Source organism: Myotis daubentonii, chromosome 16 (assembly GCF_963259705.1).
Source record: "Myotis daubentonii chromosome 16, mMyoDau2.1, whole genome shotgun sequence".
Lineage (NCBI taxonomy): Eukaryota > Metazoa > Chordata > Mammalia > Chiroptera > Vespertilionidae > Myotis > Myotis daubentonii.
The window spans coordinates 9,734,448-9,755,702 of NC_081855.1; the positions used below are offsets into that span (position 1 = coordinate 9,734,448).

General features: G+C 49.2%; 1 protein-coding gene across 1 annotated transcript; it reads right to left on the reverse strand.

Moving 5' to 3' along the window:
- Positions 1–227: 227 nt before the first annotated feature.
- LOC132218722 (phosphofurin acidic cluster sorting protein 2-like) lies at positions 228–19,355 on the reverse strand. Its single transcript, XM_059670348.1, is given in 11 exon segments — positions 228–937; positions 940–1,148; positions 1,150–1,489; positions 1,492–1,594; positions 1,702–1,879; positions 1,973–2,120; positions 2,230–2,721; positions 3,280–3,361; positions 12,146–12,664; positions 14,238–14,348; positions 19,335–19,355. Coding segments are annotated over 11 exon segments (2,913 nt in total).
- Positions 19,356–21,255: the final 1,900 nt, after the last annotated feature.

The window sequence follows — 21,255 nt, forward strand, 5'->3', positions numbered from 1 at the left end:
AATGTCCACGGACAAGAGCATTCTTGTATTGAACAGAGCAGTTAGGAGCTCCCAGTGAGAAACAACCCCCTTAGGTTCCAGGCTCTGAGTGCATTCATACTCAGAACAGTTTCTCTTTGGGTGGCTCCAGGGCCTGTGTCTGTAGTAAACCGATCTGTTCACAGAAAAGCAGCTGGGTCCTTCTGGGCTTAGCCAAGGCAGAGCTAAGGGCAGGGAGAGAGGCAGGGCTAGAATGTGGAATTGGGATGTCCAAAGATGCAGATGGGGAAGAGCTTGACGTGAGAGGACCACTGGGCTGCCAGCTGGAAGAACGTCACGTCGTTCGACTCTGTGCCATCAATGACGACTGGCAGCATTTTCTGCTGGTTCTTTGCCTTGCAAACCAGGTGACCGATGCCCTCAATGCACTGGATTGTGGACTCCACATCCTTGTTCTTGGTTTTCTTGGGCGCCTTCTTTTTCATCTCATTGGTGACCACTGTCATGGACATGGTGGGTGTTGCTGTGTCCTCACCACTGCTGGGCAGCCTGCTGGCCTGGATAGACTGGAAGAAGCACTTGAGTGTGCTTTTGGCGGTAGGCAGGTCTTTATTCTCCACAATTCTCTTCATGTCTATTGGTTGGGCTGCTGTTCCGTAATCCACCTGCAGCTCCATCATCTCTGCATGGACACTCTGGCTGGGGGAGAAGAGGCCCCCACTCATTGACGAAGGGGAGAGTGTGTTGGATGAGGCCTTCCTGGCAGGAAGAACACTGGAGCATGAGGGGTCCACATCATCTGAATCTCTTGACATGGCTGAAGATCGATCCACTCTTCCAACCTTCACTGCCCACACTAAGGGAATGAGCTTCTGTGAGGACATCTCATTGGGGCGCTTCTGCTGCTCATTGAGCATGGCCTCTGCGATGGGCAGCAGGTAGACACAGTTGGCACCTACTCTGTGATTCTCGACAAAACGCCCTGTGTGTCCTGCAAGGTGTTCTGGGACTCCAGGTTGTTGAACATGTCCCACCAGTATAGGTCCTGGAAGAAGTTGTTGTAGCGACATTCCATGGAACCCAGGTATCTGGCCAGGGGGTGGGAACCCATCAGGATGACCAGAAAACGCATGTAGTCCAGCCATTGGGGTGATTGGTGAGAACACTGCTATCAGAGCTTGGGAATTGCAGTTGCAATATCTCTGCATCCGGGAGATGATGATGCTAAATGCCTCCTGGACATCAACTGTGGAACAAGCGCACACCACAGGCAGTGTGTGCCCCTGCAGGATGTCTGAAAGTAACTGGCCCTGCCAGTCCGAGGTGTTGACCAGGATGATGTTCTCGGGCAGCTTGTTCTGGGAAATGAGGGTGTTGTTTGGCTGGTCACTCATGGGCTTCCTGGGGATCTGCCGCTGGCTCTGTAGGTCTGGGCCGTCATTGTTCAGGGTGTTGAACCACTCATTCAGGGCTGTGTTGTAGCCCCGGTGGCCAGCCTGTTTCCCCTTGGCCTGCTGGAGGGGATGACTACAGACTTGGAGAAGAGCACTATGGATGGGAGCATCTTGGTGAACCAACCCCAAATGGAGGACTCTGCCTCCAGGTTGTCCTCCAGCTGCTCCCCAGGTGAATTCCTTGGACTATTGAGTCAGAGCCACCATCACTTGACATGCTGTCAAAGTATCGCCTGAGCGTGGGCTTTGGGGTGCTGGGGACACTTACATCGTCCTCCATGTCTAGACTACTCTCGCTGGAGCTGTCCACAGGGTGATACCGAAAGTCCAGGGCCTTCTCTACTTTGGGGACATGCCTCACCAGGGCCTGTTGTGAGGATACGACCTCCTCCAGCACTTGGTCCATGAGCATGCATTCCACAGCTCTCGGGTGGTAATTCTGGTGCCTGGTCATGCATCTCCTTCTTACTATCAGATTCCCTTCATGAAAGTTATTCCCCTGGGATGAACTGTGGGTGGCATTTTAGCTAGCTGCCTGCTGAAAGTAGAAGCTCTCAGACATGTTGGCAGAGTCGTTATGCAAGGTCTGGGCCTTGGTGCTGGCCTGTATGGCACCGACATCATGATCCATGGGCTGACTGGACAGGGTGGCCATCCAGGATCTTGTCCATCTGACGGGTGGGTATGCTGTAAGCCACAAATTTGGAGTCACTGTGGCTTGGCTGCTTGCCTCCTTGGGCCCATGTGATCTCAGGCAGATGGGCCAGACTCAGTGGCTCCTTTCAGATGCTGGCACTGTGGAGGCCCCACATCTCCATCTGCAAGCTGTAGTCTGACAGGCCTTCCAGGTATATCCTGAACTTGGGATTGGGGCTGCTGAGGACACTGTGATTGTCCCTCATGTCTGGGCGGCTAGACAGGCTTTCGAAGTATTGCCTGAGCTGAGGCGTTGGGGTGCTGAGGACACTGTCATCGTCCTCGATTTCTGGATCACTGTCACTGGCGTTCTCCAGCATGTCATACAGGAGGTCCAGGTCCTCCTCCACCTCCTGGAATGCTCCACATAGTCCTTCCTGCCCAATGTCCAGCATCTCCTCTGACACTTTGACTGTGTGCAGCCATAACAAGACTTTCTGGTGGTAGTTCTGTTGCCGAGTCATGGACCTCCTTCTGACTATCGGATTCCCCTTGTCGAAGTCATCCTCCTCCTGTTCCTGCCTGTGGCTGGCATTGTAGCTGGCCCCGAGCTTCGAGAGAAAGTTCTCAGACTTGCCATTAGAGTGGTTCTCTGAGCACTCAGCCTTGAGATTGGCTTCTCTGGCGCTGTCCTCATGGTTGATGTACGGCATGGACAGGGAGGAGGTATGGATCTTTTCCACCTTGCTGGTGGTGTGCTGTAGCCCACAAATTCATTGCACTGTCACTTAGCTGTTTTCGTCCCAGGGCCCACGCATTTTCTGTCATGTGGGCAACAGTCAGAGGCTCCTTTTTGGTCCTGGCAATGTGGCTTCCTCGCATCTCCATCTGCTAGCTGGAGCCTGACAGGCCTTTGAAGTATGGCCTGAGCTTGGGTCTGGGGTTGCTAAAGACGATCTCATCATCCTCCATGTAGAGGTCACTTTTCCTCCGGTTCCGCATCATGTCAGCCCGAAGGTCCCTCTCTGACACTTTGGACCTGTGAAACAGCACCAGGACTTTCTGCTTCAAGATTCCTTGTATTGATCACTGCAGCTTCTTCGGCTTCCTCTTCTCGAAGTCATCCTTGTGAAGGTCCTGTCTGTGCTTTCCACTCTAGCTGGCTTACAGCTCAGAAAAGGAGCTCTTATCCTGCCCTCAGTGTTGTTACCTGTGGACTTGGCCTTGAGGCTGGTCTGCTTGGCACTGTCCTCCTCATTGATAGGCTGGCTGCACAGTGAGGAGATCCAGATCTCGGCCATCTTGGTGGAGGACTCCTTGACTCTGCTGCAGAGGCTCAGCATCTGGCCACACCTGGGGTTTTGGTGCATGACGTCAGCCATGTGGATGGCGCCAGAGGCCAGTGTCTTGTAGCCCAGGACGTTCCTGTTCTTAGAGCACTTCCTCTGCTCCAGCATGATCAGGAGCTTGTTACCTTCTCCCTTGAGGAAGTGGTTGTACTGCAGGGAGAAGGTGATCACCAGGTTGGTCTGCACCGGTCTACTGCGGGGCAGCACAATCTCTTGGGACCTCAGGATGCCCTTGGAGTCCTGCATATTCACAGAAATCACCACGGAGATGAGGTTCTTGGCCAGCTTCTTGGAGATCACTAGCTTCTTTAAAGTGAGACTGCACCACCTGGGCACTCAGCTGGGGCTGGAGCAGTCCACCTCCCAGGTAGCTAACAGGTTCCTGGGTACCTGTGCTTTGAGCACTGTGGATGTGCTGGCCTGGCCCACAGTTTGTGAGGAAGCTGCAGCTGCTGGCACCCTACTGGTCCTTTTCCTACTCAGCATTGATGGTTTGTCCTCTTGTGGTGGAACAGAGGAGGGACATGTTTGGTGGCAAGAGGTGGGGCCTAAGTGATCAAAGGAGATTGTGGTCACACAAAAAGTGGGCACTCACTAACCTGTGATTAGGTCAGAGAATGCCTGGGTGGTGGTCTTTTAAGCTCAGGGACCTAAAGTTTTCACAAAGGATGTCCTGAAGTTAAAACATTTCTAATCAAAAGCAGTTTTTGGTGTTTCGCTACATCTAGCCTGGCATCTTCTCTAAAAAATGGTCAATCTTTAACTTAGCTGAGCCTGTCTATTGTCTTTTGGAATCCACAAAAACATAGCTTTGGAATGTCAAAGGAATGTTCCTTGTTTTGGACACACCGTGCTGTGTGGAGACCACAAATCCCCTCATTGTTATTAAGTTCATTGTTGGCTGTGCTATCCTATATCCACCAGTGTGAAGAAGTATGTGTGTATCTATCGCCAGCGGATTTGATACAACAAACATACATCTCCACTTTTGATGGTAATATCTAAAATAAGGTGAACACGGCCATTCTCCACAGCATTGTTTCAATGCATTGAGATTTTGCTTCATGGCAATTGACAGGTGGGCTCAGATAAAATCTCTACAATTGTTCACAGTTTTGAATGCTTCTTACATTGACATGTACTTGGCACAATACAGCAGGATCCCGGAAAAGCTCACCCAGCACCACTGTGCAGACCTACACCTGGTGCTAGGATGCAGGAAAGGGCCCATTGACTTCCCAGCTCCCTGTCCATTTGGTGAACTTGTGTGAGTTGTCTCTTGGACCCAGGACTTCCCCTTGCTTGTGCTGCGGACTTTATTTGAGCCGTATTGTTAATACTGTTGGGGGAACTAAGTTTAACGATTGACAGATCCCAGGCTAAGGAGAGACAGGAGGGAAAATGGGCCTGGACTTGACCACTGGCTTTTCCATTGGAATTGCCATTTGAGAGTCTGGGGCAAACACCTGGGCTGTACAAATGACAGCTGGTCTTGTTCATCTCAGAAGATGAAGGGGATTTTGATTGTGAAAAATCTTTCACTTAATATTGTAATTCAATATCCAATTACATGCTCTTTCCTGCATGAATCTCAGGTGTTCTTAGACAAGTAAGGATCTGTGCTGCTGTGTCAGAGGTCAGTCCTCAGGACATGCAGGAGCCCCATAAATTCTCACACAACTGTAATTAAACTAACTGGCTCTTCAGGGGGAGCACTAATCAGGTTTGGTCCACCTGCACTGGTGGCCCTTCTGGTTGTTGTAGACAGCAGGGAGAGAAACCGAGGCACATAAGAGGGTTGAATGAGACTCTGGGAAAGGGAGCAACATGCTGCTCAAGCCCTAAAGCAACAAACCTCAATCCACTACATCACACCTCTAGAAAATTTGCTGAGAGACTGCAGATACCAAACAACAATAAAAACAAGAGCCACAAACACACCTATAATTAACATTGGAAGTTGTGCCTCCATGGCTGGGAACTCCCAGACTCCAGCCCTCATTACTATTCCTGATAGGACACCTTGACTTGCAAGTGCTTTACAGAAATGAGAAGATTTAACTAGAAAATATTAACTGAAAATGGCCAATATACAGTTGTCTTTCGGTGCCTTAATTAATTTTTCCCAGGCAAGAAATACAAACACCACCATTAGAAAAATGCCTCCTGAAAATTAAACTGATTGAATGAATAGGAAACACATCTTGATTTGGAAATTAGAAACTTCTAAGGAGGAGCACAGATAAATTCTCTTTAAAAACGAAATTAATAAGAAATTTCAGAGATTATCTCTGAACTCTCCTGAAGCTAATAAATTCTAACATCCATTCTCCCCCTTCTATAGAACTTCCACTATATGTGTAGCTCTGCTGTAAAAAAGAAGGGATTCTTACCATTTGCCACAGTATGGATGGAGCTGGAGAGCATTATGCCAAGTGAAATAAGCCAGTCAGAGAAGGATAAATACCACATGATCTCACTAATTTGTGGAATATAATGAACAACGTAAACTGATGAACAATGTCAGATCCAGAGACGGAGAGGCATCGAGTGGACTGTCAGGCCTTGGAGGGAAGGTAGGGGAGGGTGGGGGTAAGGGGGAGAGATCAACCAAAGGACTTATATGAAAGCATATAGGCCTAATCAATGGACACGGACCACAGGGGGTCGGGGGGAGGGCATGAGCGGGGGGATAGGGGGTAACGTGGGGATAAGGACACATATGTAATATCTTAATAAATATATATATATATATATATATATATATATATATATATATGAATAAAGTAGCTATACTATCTAATAAAAGAGAAACATGGTAATTACCGTACGACCGCTACCCTTCCCATTGGCTAATCAGGGAGATATGCAAATTAACTGCCAGCCAAGATGGTGGCCGGCAGCCAGGCAGCTTGAAACTAACATGAGGCTTGCTTGCTTCAGTGACAGAGGACTCCAATGTTCCCCGCCTGCTGCTGCCGGCCTCTGAGCCTGCAGTTTGAAACATTGTAACAAATATAGAAGCTAAACAAAACCCAGAAACCTGCTTTTAGTGAGCCAGGATCTCAGAGCTGGAGTTATACATTGTTTCGATTATAGAACCCAAAAACCAGATACCTGCTTTCAGCAGCAGAGGCCTCAGAGCTGGAGCCAGAGCTAAAGCTGGCCCAGAATAAAAATAAGAGGAAAAAAGGAGCAGTTGGGAGCTTCAGCCCTCAGCCCCTCACCCAGACTGGCCAGGCACCCCAGTGGGGACGCCCACCCTGAAGGCTGTGTGACCAGCTGCAAACAGCCATCATCCCCTCACCCAGGCTGGCCAGGCACCCCAGTGGGGACTCCCACCCTGATCCAGGACACCCTTCATGGCAAACAAGCCAGCCCAACCCATGCACCAGGCCTCTATCCTATATAGTAAAAGGGTACTATGCCTCCCAGCACCGGGATCAGTGGAGCCGAGAGGCCTCCCGGCACCAGGATCAGCATGACAGGGGGCAACGCCCAAACACCCTGATCGCCCTGCAGCTCTGTGTGTGACAGGGGGTGGGGCCACAACCTCCCTATCCACCCTGCTCTGTTCGCGACAGAGGAAGGTGCCCCAACCTCCTGATCAGCCCTCCTCTGTGCCTGATACGGGGGAGCTCCCCAACCCCCTGATTGGCCCTGCTCTGTGCATGACAGGGGGCAGCTCCCCAACCCCCTAATGGGCCCTGCTCTGTGCATGACAGGGTATGGAGCCCCAACCCCCCTGATGGGCCCTGCTCTGTGTGTGATAGGGGGTGGCGCCTCAACCTCCCTATTGACCCTGCCTTGAGTGTGACAGGGGGCAGTGCCCCAACCAACTGATTGGCCCTGCTCTGTGCGTGACAGGGGGTGGCGCCGCAACCTTCCTATTGACCCTGCCTTGAGTGTGACAGGGGGCGGTGCCCCAACTCCCCTATCGGCCCTACTCTGTGAGTGACAGGGGGGAGCTCCTCAACCCCCTGATCGGCCCTGATCTGTGCATGACAGGGGGGAGCTCCCCAACCCCCTAATGGGCCCTGCTCTCTGCATGACAGGGGGGAGCTCCCCAACCCCCTGATCGACCCTGCTCTGTGCATGACAGGGTATGGAGCCCCAACCCCCTGATGGGCCCTGCTCCGTGCGTGACAGGGGGTGGTTGCCGCAACCTCCCTATTGACCCTGCCTTGAGTGTGACAGGGGGTGGTGCCCCAACCCCCTAATCGACCCTACCCTAAGCATGACTGAGGGTGGCATCGCAACCTCCCAATCTGCCCTGCTCTGTGCATGACAGGGTGCGTCGCCCCAACTCCCCAATTGGCCCTGCTCTGATCCCGACCAGGGGATGCACCTAGGGATTGGGCCTGCCCTCTGCCTCACAGGAACAGGCCTAAGCCAGCAGGGCGTTATCTCCCGAGGGGTCCCAGACTGCGAGAGGGCACAGGCCAGGCTGAGGGACCCCCCCCTACCCCCCGAGTGTACAAATTTTTTGCACTGAGCCTCTAGTTATTAATAAGAAAGAATGAAAGAAAGAAAGAAAGAAAGAAAGGAAAGAAAGAAAGAAAGAAAGAAAGAAAGAAAGAAAGAAAGAAAGAAAGAAAGAAAGAAAGAAAGAACTGGTGAGCTGATAAAATTGTCAAATTACAATATCAAACACCTGAAACACTATAACTATATAAGATTGTATATCAACTATTCTTAAAAATAAATTTAAAATAAAAATAATTAAATTTCTCAGATGTTGTTGGCTTTTTAGAAAATTAAACCTGAGAATGAATATTCTAAAATTTAAAAAGTTATCTTTATAAAAGTTAATGAAATTGACAGGCATTGAAAAAGCATCTGATCCAAAATGCAACAGCCATATCTGATTATTAAAATATTGTTGTAAAATACAAATAGATAGTTACTAAATATCTTTCACTTAAAATCTTTCACTTAAAATCCTCTAAAACTCCTCATTGCACCTGGAATAAATCTTACAACCTGAACAAGACTGCAGGCTCTGGACCCCATGACCTGCACAACTTCTGTCTCACACTCGTCTTTACTCCAGCCACCCTGGCCTGTATTTCATTCCTAAAACCCGGGGAGCTCTTTCCCACCTCAGGGCCTTTGCACACACATCTGTGTCTGCAAGGCTCTTTGTTCAGGACTTCATAGGACTGACCTTTTTCCTCCTTTACATCTCATCTCCCCCCAAAAAACATCAACATGTGGAAAGTGTTATCTATCTCTACATCATGGAAGTGAATAGAGTCTATTTATATTCTCTCATTTTTTGTTTTTAAATTTTTCATTCCACCTGCTCTAGACTTTCAAGAGAAAAAAAGGCGCGGTAAAATGTATTCATCTTAAACTCATTTTAAATGTTTTTGGTGAGACCTGAAATACTGATCTAATATGTTCCCCTAAATCAGTGGTTCTCAAACTTGGCTGCACATTAGAATCACCTGGGAGTCTTTTTAAAATCCTGATTTCTGGGCCTCATCCTCCGAAAATTCTGTTTCTTTGTTACTAATGTTGTGGCCCCAACCCATAACAAAGAAACAGAATTTCCGGAGGATGAGGCCCAGAAATCAGGATTTTAAAAAGGTTCCCAGCTGATTCTAATGTGCAGCCAAGGTTGAGAACCACGGCAATAAACAGCTGTCCCAGGGCTATTTGTTGCCAAAGGGCCCCATAATGATCCACTCAGTCCCATGTGTGCTCTGCCCTGTTCCTGATGTCGCTGCCCAGCTCCAAGGACCTGCTCACTCCAGCACCAGGGCCGCACTACCTGAGAGTCCTTTCTAGTTGACAGAGCAAGTCCCCTTCTTATATTCTTTTCAACTGTTTCCTGATTTGTTTGCATATTTATTTTTAGATAAAATTTAGAATAGTTTTTGTTTCCCCAAAATCCTGTTATGATTTTTACTTCAAAGAAGTAAATTGTAGATTAATTCATGAGACTATGTGCCCTTGCAACATTTTATCTTTCTATCTAGAATTTAGGAAGTCCCTCCACTTAGGATTAAATGGAGAAATAGAGCATTGGAAGGCCCTGGGCAATTCCTGTTAACATCTTAAGGCTTTAGATTGTTTTGTTGACGTTACACTTTGCATTTCCACCTGATTGTTTACATACATATGTATTAATAAAGTAATGGACCATATATATTGAGTGTCCACCATGTGCCTATTCTTTATGTTAAGCCCATTTTACTTAATTTTATCCTTGCAATTCATTTTCCACATGAAAGGAGCAAGCCTTAAAGAACTCAGCTAACATGCCTGAGGTTTTAATGCAAGTGGCAGTGCCATTCTTCTCACTAAATTATTGTTGTTGTTGTTGTTGTTAATCCTCACCCAAGGATAAGTTTCCATTGATTTTTAGAGAGAATGGAAGAAAGGGGGACAGACAGAGAGACATACATCGATGTGAGAGAGAAATCGATTGGTTGACTACTGCTCTTCCCAGACTAGGGACAAGGATCTAGCCTGCAACCAAGGTATGTGCCCTTACTGGAATCAAACCCAAGACCCTTCAGACTGCTGGCTCCCCGCTACTACTGGCTGACTGCTCTGTCTCTTCCACTCTCTGACTGCTCTAATTTAATTGAGAATATCCAGAATTTCTTTCTGGTCACTAGTATAAAGATTCTTATATCCACATACAACCACTGAAAAAGCATCTGATCCAAAAGGCAACAGGCCAGTTAGATGTGCTGATACCTCCACTCCAGGGCCCTGAACCACACTCCCCAGAACCACCTGGATGTGGAAACAGGCAGCTGTAAGAAAAGGGGGAAATAGACGTCATGTCCACCACAGGCCATTGCCAAATAAAACGTCAACTTCTGGTTTCCACTCTGACATATAAGAAGTAGGAAGTCCTTACTTTCATCCTTACTATAAAAAATGAAGAACAGGTGAACAATCTGAAAAAAGGAACCCTTTTGAAATCCATCAGTTCATTGAAGTCACATGACTATGAAACTAACTTTTGCTGCTGCAAACCACTGAGGTTTAGGGCTCTGTTAGCACAATACAACCTGGCCTATCTTCCAGATAAGACAGAAAACATCTTTTCCACTCAAAGTGAGAAACAAAATCAAAAAGCATAAGAGAAGACAGATTTGACCACATCAAAATGGAATGCATTTCCTTGGCAAAACACACAGCAAGTGGAGACAATGGCAAGCTAGAGAAACCATTTGCAAGTGACATGGCAAAAAGCTGATATCCATAGCAATTGAGATTTCCTAACAATCCAATGGGAAAGAGGGCAAAAGCCCTCCAACTGAAATTCCAAAACAAGAAACAGGGCAAATAGTATGTGAAAAGGTATCCAATTGCAGTATAAACCAGAATGAAAAATTCAAATGAAAATATTGCTCTCTCAAAGCCTGGACAGGGTGCCTCATCAGTTGGTTGGACAGTCATGTCATACACCAGAAGGTGGCAGGTTTGATTCCTGGTCAGGGCACATACCTAGGTTGTGGGTTCTGAAAATGTTCCAGAACTAGAGTGTGTTTGTGATGTGATGTGACAGTTGTGAAAAATTGTGAATGTACTTGAATTTGGAATTTACACTTTGAGGGATCATAGAGTTAAAATTTATATAATTTAAATTTATTTTAAATAAATTTTATTTTAAATAAGTATTCTTTTACTGAATCATATAAGAAAAATACACTAAAATTCGAAGTATGTGTAAGATAAACAATTTTTTTTATATTGCTGTTATCAGGGAGGGGAAAGCCCTCCTGCCATAGCAGCTGACACATGCTGTGGCCCAGGACCTGGGACCACAAGCCTCAAAGGAGAGGAGGACAGTGGCCTGTATCCTCCAGATGATGGTGCTGAAGGCTGCCTGGACCTCAGGCTTGGAGCAGGTGCACACCTCGCCAGCATGTGTTGCTGCAGGACTCAGCCAGGAACTGCCCCTGCCAGTCAGAGGCATTGAGGAGAGGGTGTTCTCGGCAGCTAGTTGTCAGAGATGAGGATGCTGTTTAGTTGATCATACACTGTCATCCTGGGGATCTGCAGCTGGCTCAGTCGGTCAGGACAGTGCTTGTCCAGGCTGTTGACCTGCCTTTGTGTGGCTGTGCCACTTGTCGCTCCTTCTGGGATGTGCTCCAGCCCCAGCAGCCCACCTGCTGCCCAGAGGATCTGGGGGAGGGGATGAGGAGAGACTCGGTTTGGTGATGTGCCCGCTGATTTCTAGCATCTCATCCTGTCACGTTGGTTGGATTTGGCTGCTCCTTCTGGCTCCGGCACTGTGGATGGTCTAGATCTCCCTCTGAGAGCCGGGGTAACATAGGTCTTCCTAGAATGGCCTGAGCCAGGGATTTGGGGTACTGAGGACAACTCTCATGATCTACTGTCGCTAATGTTCTCAACCGAATCACACAGCACATTGAGGTCATCGTCCTCCTCGGTGACATTCCCCCAAGACTCCTGCTCCAGGCTCAGTTCTTCCTCCCACAGTTTCTCCCTACGCAGCCACGCCCCAACCTTCTTGATGGCATATTGTTCCCTTGTCATGGGTGGCACACTTCCTCCTCCTTGGAGCTGCTTTTTGGACTCCCCAAAGTCAAAATCCTCCTCCTCTTGGTCCTGCCAGAGCCTGGGATCACGGCTAGCCTGATGGTCAGAGTAACTAAAGCTGGACTTGGCATTGGGGCCAGCCTGCCGGGTGCTGTCCTCCACTTCCATGGGCTGGCTGGACAAGGAGGAGATGCTGACCTCAGCCACATGGGCAGATGTCTCCGTGATGGTGCTATGGAGGCTCAGCATCTGGCCGCCCTGGAGGGGTCGCAGCATCAACTCAGCCATGTTGATGGTGCCCATGGCGAGTGTCTTATACCCCATGAGGGCCTGGGTGCTGAGGCGCTGCTTCTGCTGCAGGAGGACCTGCAAGGTGCTGCCTTTCCTCTTGAGGGAGTGGGGGTACTGCAGGGAGAAGGTCAGCGCCAGGTCGGTCTGCACTTGACCACTGGGGGGCAGCAGGATCTCATCCGACCTCAAGATGGTCTTGCAGCCCTGGATCTTCACACTGATGACCACACCCCTGACCTCCTTCTCCAGCTCCCTGTAGATCAGCAGCTTGTTTAAGGCGAGGCTGCACTGCCGAGGCACACAGGTGGGGCTGGAGCAGTCCACCTCCCAGGTAGCAAAGATGTTCATCGGCACCTGAGTGTTGAGTGCAGCGGGCAGGTTGTCCAGGCCTGCAGCCGCAGGCCCCATAGAGGCCTTATTTGCACCCTGTGTTGGGACAGAGGGGGCACATAGCATCAGGGTCAGCTCATAAACTGCCAGGTGGGTTGGAGGCTACAGCTCAGACTGAACCCCAAGCACTCAGGGATTGGTAGCTGGAGGTGGGGCAAGAGTGATCACAGAGACCACATGCTAACCTGGCGGCCTTGCAAACTCAGAGACCTAAAGTAACCACAAAGGATGATCCGAAATTAAAGTGTTTTTTAAACTACTTGTAAAAGCAGTGTATGGTGGGGAGTCATGTACCAGGCTGTCATCTTCCCTGACAAAGGTCAATCTTTACCTTAACTGAGCTTGTCTATTGTCTTTTTGAATCTACAGCAACATATTTTTGTAATGTCAAAGTAATTTTCCTTCTTTCAGAACACTCAAAGCACAGGCATCATTCTGCAAAGACCACAAATCCGCTTATTGTCATTGAGTTCATTGTTGACTGTTAACTATCCTGCTCACACCTATGTAAAAGAAGTATGTGTCTATCATTTTACCTTTTATCCAACCCCAGAGATTCCCTGCTTTGATTTCTCCTGCCTCCCTAATCTATCACCAATGGATTTCATGCAACCCACACAAGTCTCCTCTTTTGATTGTAATGTATAAATCAAGGTGCAAAGCTGCCATTCACTGGAGCATTACTATCTCATTCGGTTGAGATTTTGCTTCAGCGCAATTGTTTACACTTTGGCTCAGAGAAACTCTGAAAAATTCTTCACAGGTTTTCATGTTTTCTACATGAACAAGAGAAAAGGTTCTTGGCGGAATCCACTTGAAGGTGAGTTATGATGAGACACATTAGTATCTTATTCATTTTCTTAGCAGAGAATGGACAGCACCTCCTGGTGTGAACAATGTCAACCTGGGATTTCTGACAGAAGATCCCATTCTGAGATGGAAACACAGAGGCTTTTCCAGGGGTGGGCAGGTCTGGATATTAGGACAAGTGGGGTGTTCAGTGCAGCACCCTTGACATGGCACAGGAGGGGATCATGTCCAGATCCCACAGCAGTGAACAGTTGGATCGCCAGCCCTGATAACAGGTCCCCCTCTCAGTATGTTGTGCATCCCAGGGAGGCCCCAGCTCCTGACCTGGAGGGACCACAGGGATGTGGTCCTCGGGGGGCAGCAAAGGGCAAAGCAAGAGACTTGGTACCTTGAGCCCCATGTCCTTTTGGAAAAAGCATCCCTACTCATCATGATGGTGTGTAAGAGTGGGAGAAGGTGTGTAAGCATTGTCAGGCCGACCTGGACACTTGGAGATGGGTGTTAAAAAGGGAACGTTTGTAGAGAAATTCGAAAATACACTTGACTGAGCATGAGGTGAAATGGTACAAAGTCTCTCCTCTGATATTCCTAAAACTTTGTGGGCAGTGACTTTGCATCTCATCTGAAAGATGACGGACAGTGAGAGTGGCTTGGGAGGAGGAGATGGAGAGCCAGATTACTGTGGAAAATGGAATCCAGGATGGATCTTGAGAGAATAACAGGGCAGCTTCTGGAACCCAGGGACCCCTTTGCCAGCATGGAGTCCTGGAGTCTGGGTCACCTCAGCACCTGCACTCACCCTGGGGCCATGCTGCTCACTGGAGCATGTATGGGGCACCTGTGCCTCCTGCAGGGGCAGGGAGTTGAGGACCCCTTCTTTCAGCTCCTCGCTGTTCTCCTGCGTGGGGCTCTGTGAAGACAGTTCCCAGTCACCAGGGGGAAAGCCTCAGGGCCCTGTTTTGCTGGTTCTGTGACCCCTGGGTCCCTCCACTGCCGACACACACACAGTGTGATGAACTCAGACCTCCCTTGCAGAGGAAAATGTCTGACAGCCAGAGGGCTAGGAGTGTCATTGGCACAGATAAGGGACCCTGCTGGAAGCCCATCTCCACCTGCCTGCCCTGTCCTGGGGTCTGAACACAGCAGGACCTCTAGGGGATTCACTGCCCCAAAAGCTGTTCCTGCCCCCAGGCTTCTCCCTTCAGGTCCTTCTTCCCACCACATCAAGGGGAGGGGATGTGGACTGCACAGGGATCGCACACAGAGGTCGCCTGGTCTGAATGGGTCTGACCCAGGCCACCTTGTGTTACCTGAGGCCATGTTTTTGGACAAGGCCAGATACGTCTGGAACGAGGGTTGAACCAACGTCGGCACCGTCTCCAAAAGCTCTCACTGCGGGGTCTCCCGAAGCAAGAGCACCAATCACGGGGAAAACAGCAAGAGAACATCTTGCTCTGCCAAATGCCTCTTGGCAAGTGAGCTACCTGCTGGGCTAAAATGTGGGTGCCTGGTTACGGGAGTACAAAGTTCTATTGGATAGTGACCTCATACCTGGGATTGTCTTCCCTGAGTCCCCTCATCTCATGACAGCTATGCAAGTAGTCCTGTGGGCTGCTGTCTGCAGACCCCTCTTCTCCATGAAGCCCCTTATGTGTACACAGTGACACCAACACCCCCCCAGCTCTCTAGGAGCTCTGTGTGCAGCCAGGGTGCCAGAGTTGAGGAAACTGACCTGAGCTCAGACTCAACCTCTCATTCTTTACTCTTCTTGATCCTGGAGAAGTCATTGTGCCTGTCAGTGCCCATATCTCTCTTGCCTGTGCAATGGGTTACACAGCAAGTGCTTCTTAGGGCTGTTCAGGCTCCTGTGGGGGAGGAGCTGTGAAGTAGGAGGAGGACTGTCACAAGTAGGTAGTGCCTCCAACCTGTTTTTCTTTCCTGTTGTCACCTCCTCTGTGTCTGCTTTTCTTCTAATCCCACCCAAGATCATCACATCTAGACTGTTAGTGTGTGTGTGCGTGTGCATCTGCGTGTGTGTGTGTGTGTGTGTGTGCGCGCGTGCGCACGCGCATACCAGTGCTCCCTTTCTGGATCCCAGAACAAAACGGCCCTCATAGGGAGGAACAGGCAGGAGCTACCAAATAGGTCAGGATTTCTAATTTCCAAACCAACTCTGTGGGGGAGGTGGGAGCCTTGGCCTAGAACAGTGATGGGGAACCTTTTGAGCTCAGAGTGTCAGCATTTTGAAAAGCCCTAACTTAACTCTGGTGCCATGTCACATATATAAAAATTTTTTGATATTTTCAACCATAGTAAAACAAAGATTTATATTTCTGATATTTATTTTATATATTTAAATGCCATTTAACAAAGAAAAATCAAACAAAAAATGAGTTCGTGTGTCACCTCTGACTCGCGTGTCATAAGTTCGCCATCACTGGCCTAGAAGGTCTGAACTTTCCTGAACTCTGGACCCTGAATGCCATGTACCCTGGCCAATCTCTGCCTGACTACAGGCTTCTGTTTCCCAGTTATCCAATGAGGATGTGATTCAGGACTGCGTAAGCATGAGCTCAACATAAGGGGGCCTGGCTTTCTCCACTGTGGGTGGGTTGTGGACAGTGGTGCACCTTCCTGATTCCAGATCTGAGCGTCTTTTCAGACAAATACCGTCTAGGCTGCCAAATGCCCACTGTCTCCCCCATGCCATCTCCATGTCTGCACACGATTCTACCAGCACAGCCTTTTCCAGAGCCCCTGAGCAAACCTGGGTGCACCTAGGATCCCAAATTTGAGGACACAGCTGGGTTTACTTCAGGCTCTGCATTCTGACCGTCTGTGATCCTGGGCAAGGCATGGACCTCTCAGGTCAGCAGTTCTCTCCTCAGGGACTCCCCGTGGTCTTCACCTTCCTCCTGTGGTGTGAATGTGTGCCATCCCCTTAAGTGTGGGTGTCAGTAGTGCCTGCAGAAAAGACGGCAAAGGGATCCAACACAACCACAGTGACTTGGTTCTAAAGGTCAGTGCCTGGCCCAGCCAGAGAGGCTCAGTTGGTTCAGTGTCATTCTGTGCACCAAAAGGCTGCTGGTGTAATTCCATGACAGGGCACGTGCCTAGGCTATAGGTTCAATCCCTGGTTGGGGCGGGTACAGGAGGCAACCAATCGATGCTGCTCTCTTGCATGGATGTTTCTCTACTTGTCTCTCCCTTCCTTGCTCTATAAACTCAATTAATTTTTGTTTTCTAAAAAGTTGGTGCCTCACACTTGCTCACACTGAACTGTTTTCTCTCTGTCTGTCTGTCTGTCTGTCTGTCTCTCTTTCTACCTCTCTGTCTCTCAGGCCACACTGAGGAATAAGCCTCTGTGCTGGGAGTTGCTATCTGGAGAGACCCACATGGCGTGGCACTGAATGAGACCAACAGACAGACAGGAGACAGGTCTTCCATCCAAACTGAATCCTAAAGACCCCCAGCCGCCGAGTGAGCTCAGATCCTCAGTGACATATCCTGCCTCAGGTGAGACCACTGTAGTCCCAGCTGAGCCATGCGGGATTCCTTGTCACAGACTTGTGAGCTAATGCGTGTCCATTGGTTAAGTCTGTAGTGTGGGGTAACTCTCAGCAATAGATCACTAGCACAGTTGTCCCACACCAGGCCCTGAGCCTGCCCTCCCTCCCTCCCTTATCTCCTCCCAGTTCCCTCCAGCCATGCATCCATCTTTCTAACCTCCTCTCCATCCAGACACTTACTGCCTCTAAGTGTCTGCACAGCTAGCTGTGCCTTCCGCCAGGCTAACTACACCTGAGTGTGTGTAGGGCTGGCTCTTTCTGGTCATACTGATGTGAAAATAAATGCCACCTCAGTGCAGGCTTTCAGCCCTTCACCCAGAAGCCTCCAGTCCTCCTCTTAGCACCTGCTCCCTTTCTACACAGCCACTGCTCTTCCCTATCACATGACTGTGTCTGCATGGTTGTGTCTGCCTTGCCTGCAGCCTGTGAGCTCCTTGGGGGCAGGCCCTATGGTTTCTCCTCATGGACCATTGTGAGTGCTCAGGACATAGTTGCGGAGGGAACAGAAAGGCAGATCCATCCATTACAGATCAGCTCAGTTCTTAGAGCCAAATTGACTTTGTCATTTAAATGGGACTTCAGTGAGTGAGCAGGAGCCCAGGTATCAACATGGCACCTCATGCCTACCAGCTTCTACCCCAGCATGATGCGGAGGACATAGGGAAGAGGGCACCAGTGAAACAGGAGTTCTGTGGATTGGGGACATGTGGGCACTGGAAATGAGACACTCAGTTGTGCCGAGAGGCCTGGCTCCCTAGTCCTGTGCCCTGGGCTCCTGAGCTGTGTTCTCTCAGTGTGCATCTGTGTGTATTTAAGACTGTGTGCGTGTCCCTATGGAGGTGAGAGAGTCACCCTGTTAGCTGAGCTGATTCTCACAATGGTTCCTTAAAAACCAGGAGCTGGGAGTCTAGGGAAACCACTTGTTGATGGTACTCCAAGTATGAGGAGTGAAGTTAGGCCTGGATTGCAGACAACCTCGGGGTTCCCAGTGAGCAGACAGGGCTGAAGGGGAGTAGGGAGGAGAGGGCACTGAGGGGAGAGTGGAGAGCTATGCTGAGCATCCTAAATAAGCAGGCCCTTTATCTTTCATCTGAAGGGTCATGTCATTACCCTTGGGCTTTTCAAGATCATAAAGCGTGCTAGCATCTGAGGATTTCAGAAACAAGCAGGACACACGGGCTGAGGAGCGCTGGCTCTCCCACAGTTATGGGTGTGTCCATGGTGCCAGCAGGCCAGTCAGCACTCACCTGTGTACTCTGGGCAACCTCCAGACATGCTTCTGTTGCTTCAGGAGCCCCCCTCTTTGAGATTCCATCACCCAGGTTGGTAACTACTAACTTCTGCCACAGTCTCCTACTAACCCATCAATCAGGCCACATTCTTTAGGGACAAAATAGGCAACTGTCTCCAAAATCTCCTTCTGTCTCACCTGCAGGAAACTCGGGATTGTCCTTGAGGTTGCCTCATCCACCTCTTACTCCCACCATTTTATTAGCACCTCAGTGCTGAGACCATCACCTCCCTCCACTTCATGGACACCTGTCCTCACCATACTCTGCAGCTTTTCATCATTTAGGACATGTGTGACGTCTCCCCACCTACACCCCACTCTCTCCTTACTATTGTCCATGCCCTTCTGCTTCTCATTCTACCTGCTCTCAAACTCAGGAACATCTGCTTCCCTTTTCCCTCCTGTACCAGGACAGCGGGTCACTGCTAGGGACCATCATGCCAGGGCTCCCAGAGCTGGTGTCTGACTTGCTCTCTGCTCAGCCATCCCTGTTCTGGTCCTGGGAACCAACCTCCTGATGATCCTAGTACTTGCAAGCCCACCCCCACATCCCTTATTGTTTCCTGACTCAATTCTATTTTTCTAATTCTTCCTTCTGCCTGAAATGTCTCTCAATGCCTGGCTTGCCTGGTTAATATCATATATCTCCACTGACTAGAAATAGAAAGTTCTCTATAGGGACTCTCTTTGGAAGTGGAAACACAATACTTCTCCACAAAGAAATGTCCTCTTCCTGTCACCCTAAGCCCACTTGTACTATGGGAACCACATGATGTCATTGTCCTCATATATCTGTATTCCAATGATAATCATGTTGAAAAGACTTTAGCATCGCTGATCCCTAGTACTTAGCAGTTCCAGCATACAGGACTTACTCTAAAACCATTTTTTTTGTTAAATATATTTGTTCAAAATCTGGTTTATCCCAACTAATGAATGTTAGGATTGTTAACAGCAATCCTAAATGTACAAAGGCCCATGGTCTCTAAGGTAAACCTACCCTCCCTTTACATCTCCAGCCTTTGTTTAATCTCACAGTGCTTCCCTCAATTGCCATGGCGCATGAAAAATCAGGATAAAGTGGGTAGACAAATCCTTATGCATCTTCCGGTTTGCTTTAGGAATCCGATCCTAAAGAGCCTTGTGTATGGTCCCCAGATGGGCTCCTGTTCTCAGTGCTTATGGTGCCATGTCAGCCATAGGAGTTGTCACATTCCACTAGAATTTTTTAGTGCCCCTGTCAGCCCAGAGAGGTGCTCATCTTGAGGGCATGGTTTGCATGTCTGGTACAAAGATTATTCCCATTTGTTCAGAGACTTTGCAGCTTTTTCCAGAGCATGGTGCCTAGAAGGATGTCAGTCCTTTCTCTACAGGGTGGTTTGGAGCAGTGGAGAGGACTGATGTAAATGGAGAAGCCAGGCTGTCTCCACAACCTTGTTCAGCCTTGGGGCGTGAGAAAGAATTGCTGCTGGGCTCTGGTGATACAGAAGAGCCTCAGGAAAAAGCCCAGCTGAACCAGAGCTCAGGGGATGAGCGTGGAGAGAGACGCTGACCCCAGAGGAGACTTGGAAGCAGTGCCTGTGGAGGAGATGTGTGTGGACCCCGGGCCCTGGGACATTCCCTGTTCCCTCTTCAGTGCTGTGGGCCGACAGAGGAGATGCTCAGAAAGCTGTTCAGTGCCCGTGGAGCAGGGTGGACTTTCTGTCCAGGTGCAGGTGGCAGTCAGTGTTCAGGAACTGCTCTCTGCTGGTTAAACCCTACAGCATTTTGCAACGTGGACACCAGGGGGCGCTTAAGGCCAGGCTTTGTCCATGTGCTGGTGGGAGATGAAGTCAAACACAATGTGGGTTTGCAGCCCTGACATCAAGGGTCCCTGCCCCAATGCTGGTGGGTCAATTTCCCCCAAAGTCCCATTGTCCTGGGCCTCAAGTACATCACATCCTTAGAGCAGATGGCTCCTGAGAGACTAATTCTTCCCAACATATGACTCATAGTAACACGACGCAGACCAAGAAGAAAGGGACTTGCTCAAGGCTCTGAAGGACTGTGGAGTTAAATTTTATAGAATCTAAATGAAATTTATGTTTAAGAGTATTTCATTACATTTTCTTTAATTAGACTATATGTTACTGAATAGTATGAAAAAATACATAAAGTTGTATACATGTATATGATGAACACAAATATTTTAAAACTTCATATAAATGAGGGGAGGGAGCCCTCTCTGTTGTGGCAGCTGACACACGCTGTGGCCCAGGACCTAAGACCACAGGTTCCAAAGGAGCTGAGGTGCGTTGCTCACAAGCTGCAGGTGGGTCCACATCTGGAAGTTCATTGACTGACGGCTGTGTCTGGAATCTGCTCTGGCTCTGGAGAGGGCACCAGAGTAGGCGTTGCCACTTTAGGTGATTCTTCATCTTGCTCTGGAGCTGCTTCTGTAGATCCAGGAAGAGAACATGTTACCCCCATCACTGCCTTTTGTGTGCCTTCCAAGGAAGAAACGTCCCATCTCCATCACTGAAGTCCCAGTTCAAGGCCCCACCCCAGGAAGCCCTCCAGACTGCAGGCCCTGGGCTATGACGTGAGTGGCTCTGTGCTCCTGCCTAAGCTCAGCCTCTGGGAGCTCTTTTCTGTGTGGGCCAGCCTGATCCCCACTCACCCACACCACCCAATCCACATGCACAGCTCTCTGACTCCCTCCCTTTTTTCTAACAGAAGCACTCAGACATTTGGCCTCTTGCAGAAATGTCACAAGGCATGGGATCCAGGGTGTTGCCAGCTTCTCCAACTCACAGTCCCCATACTCCCCTTAAGGCTCTGATCCAAAGCACATTCACTTTTTCTGCTGGTCTAGAGATCCACTTTCTGCTTCACAGTACGTGTAGATCAGCGATACTTTGAGGAAGAAGTCATATGGGGTGTACTGTGGATGCTACCTGCCTGCGCAGCCCAGTGTG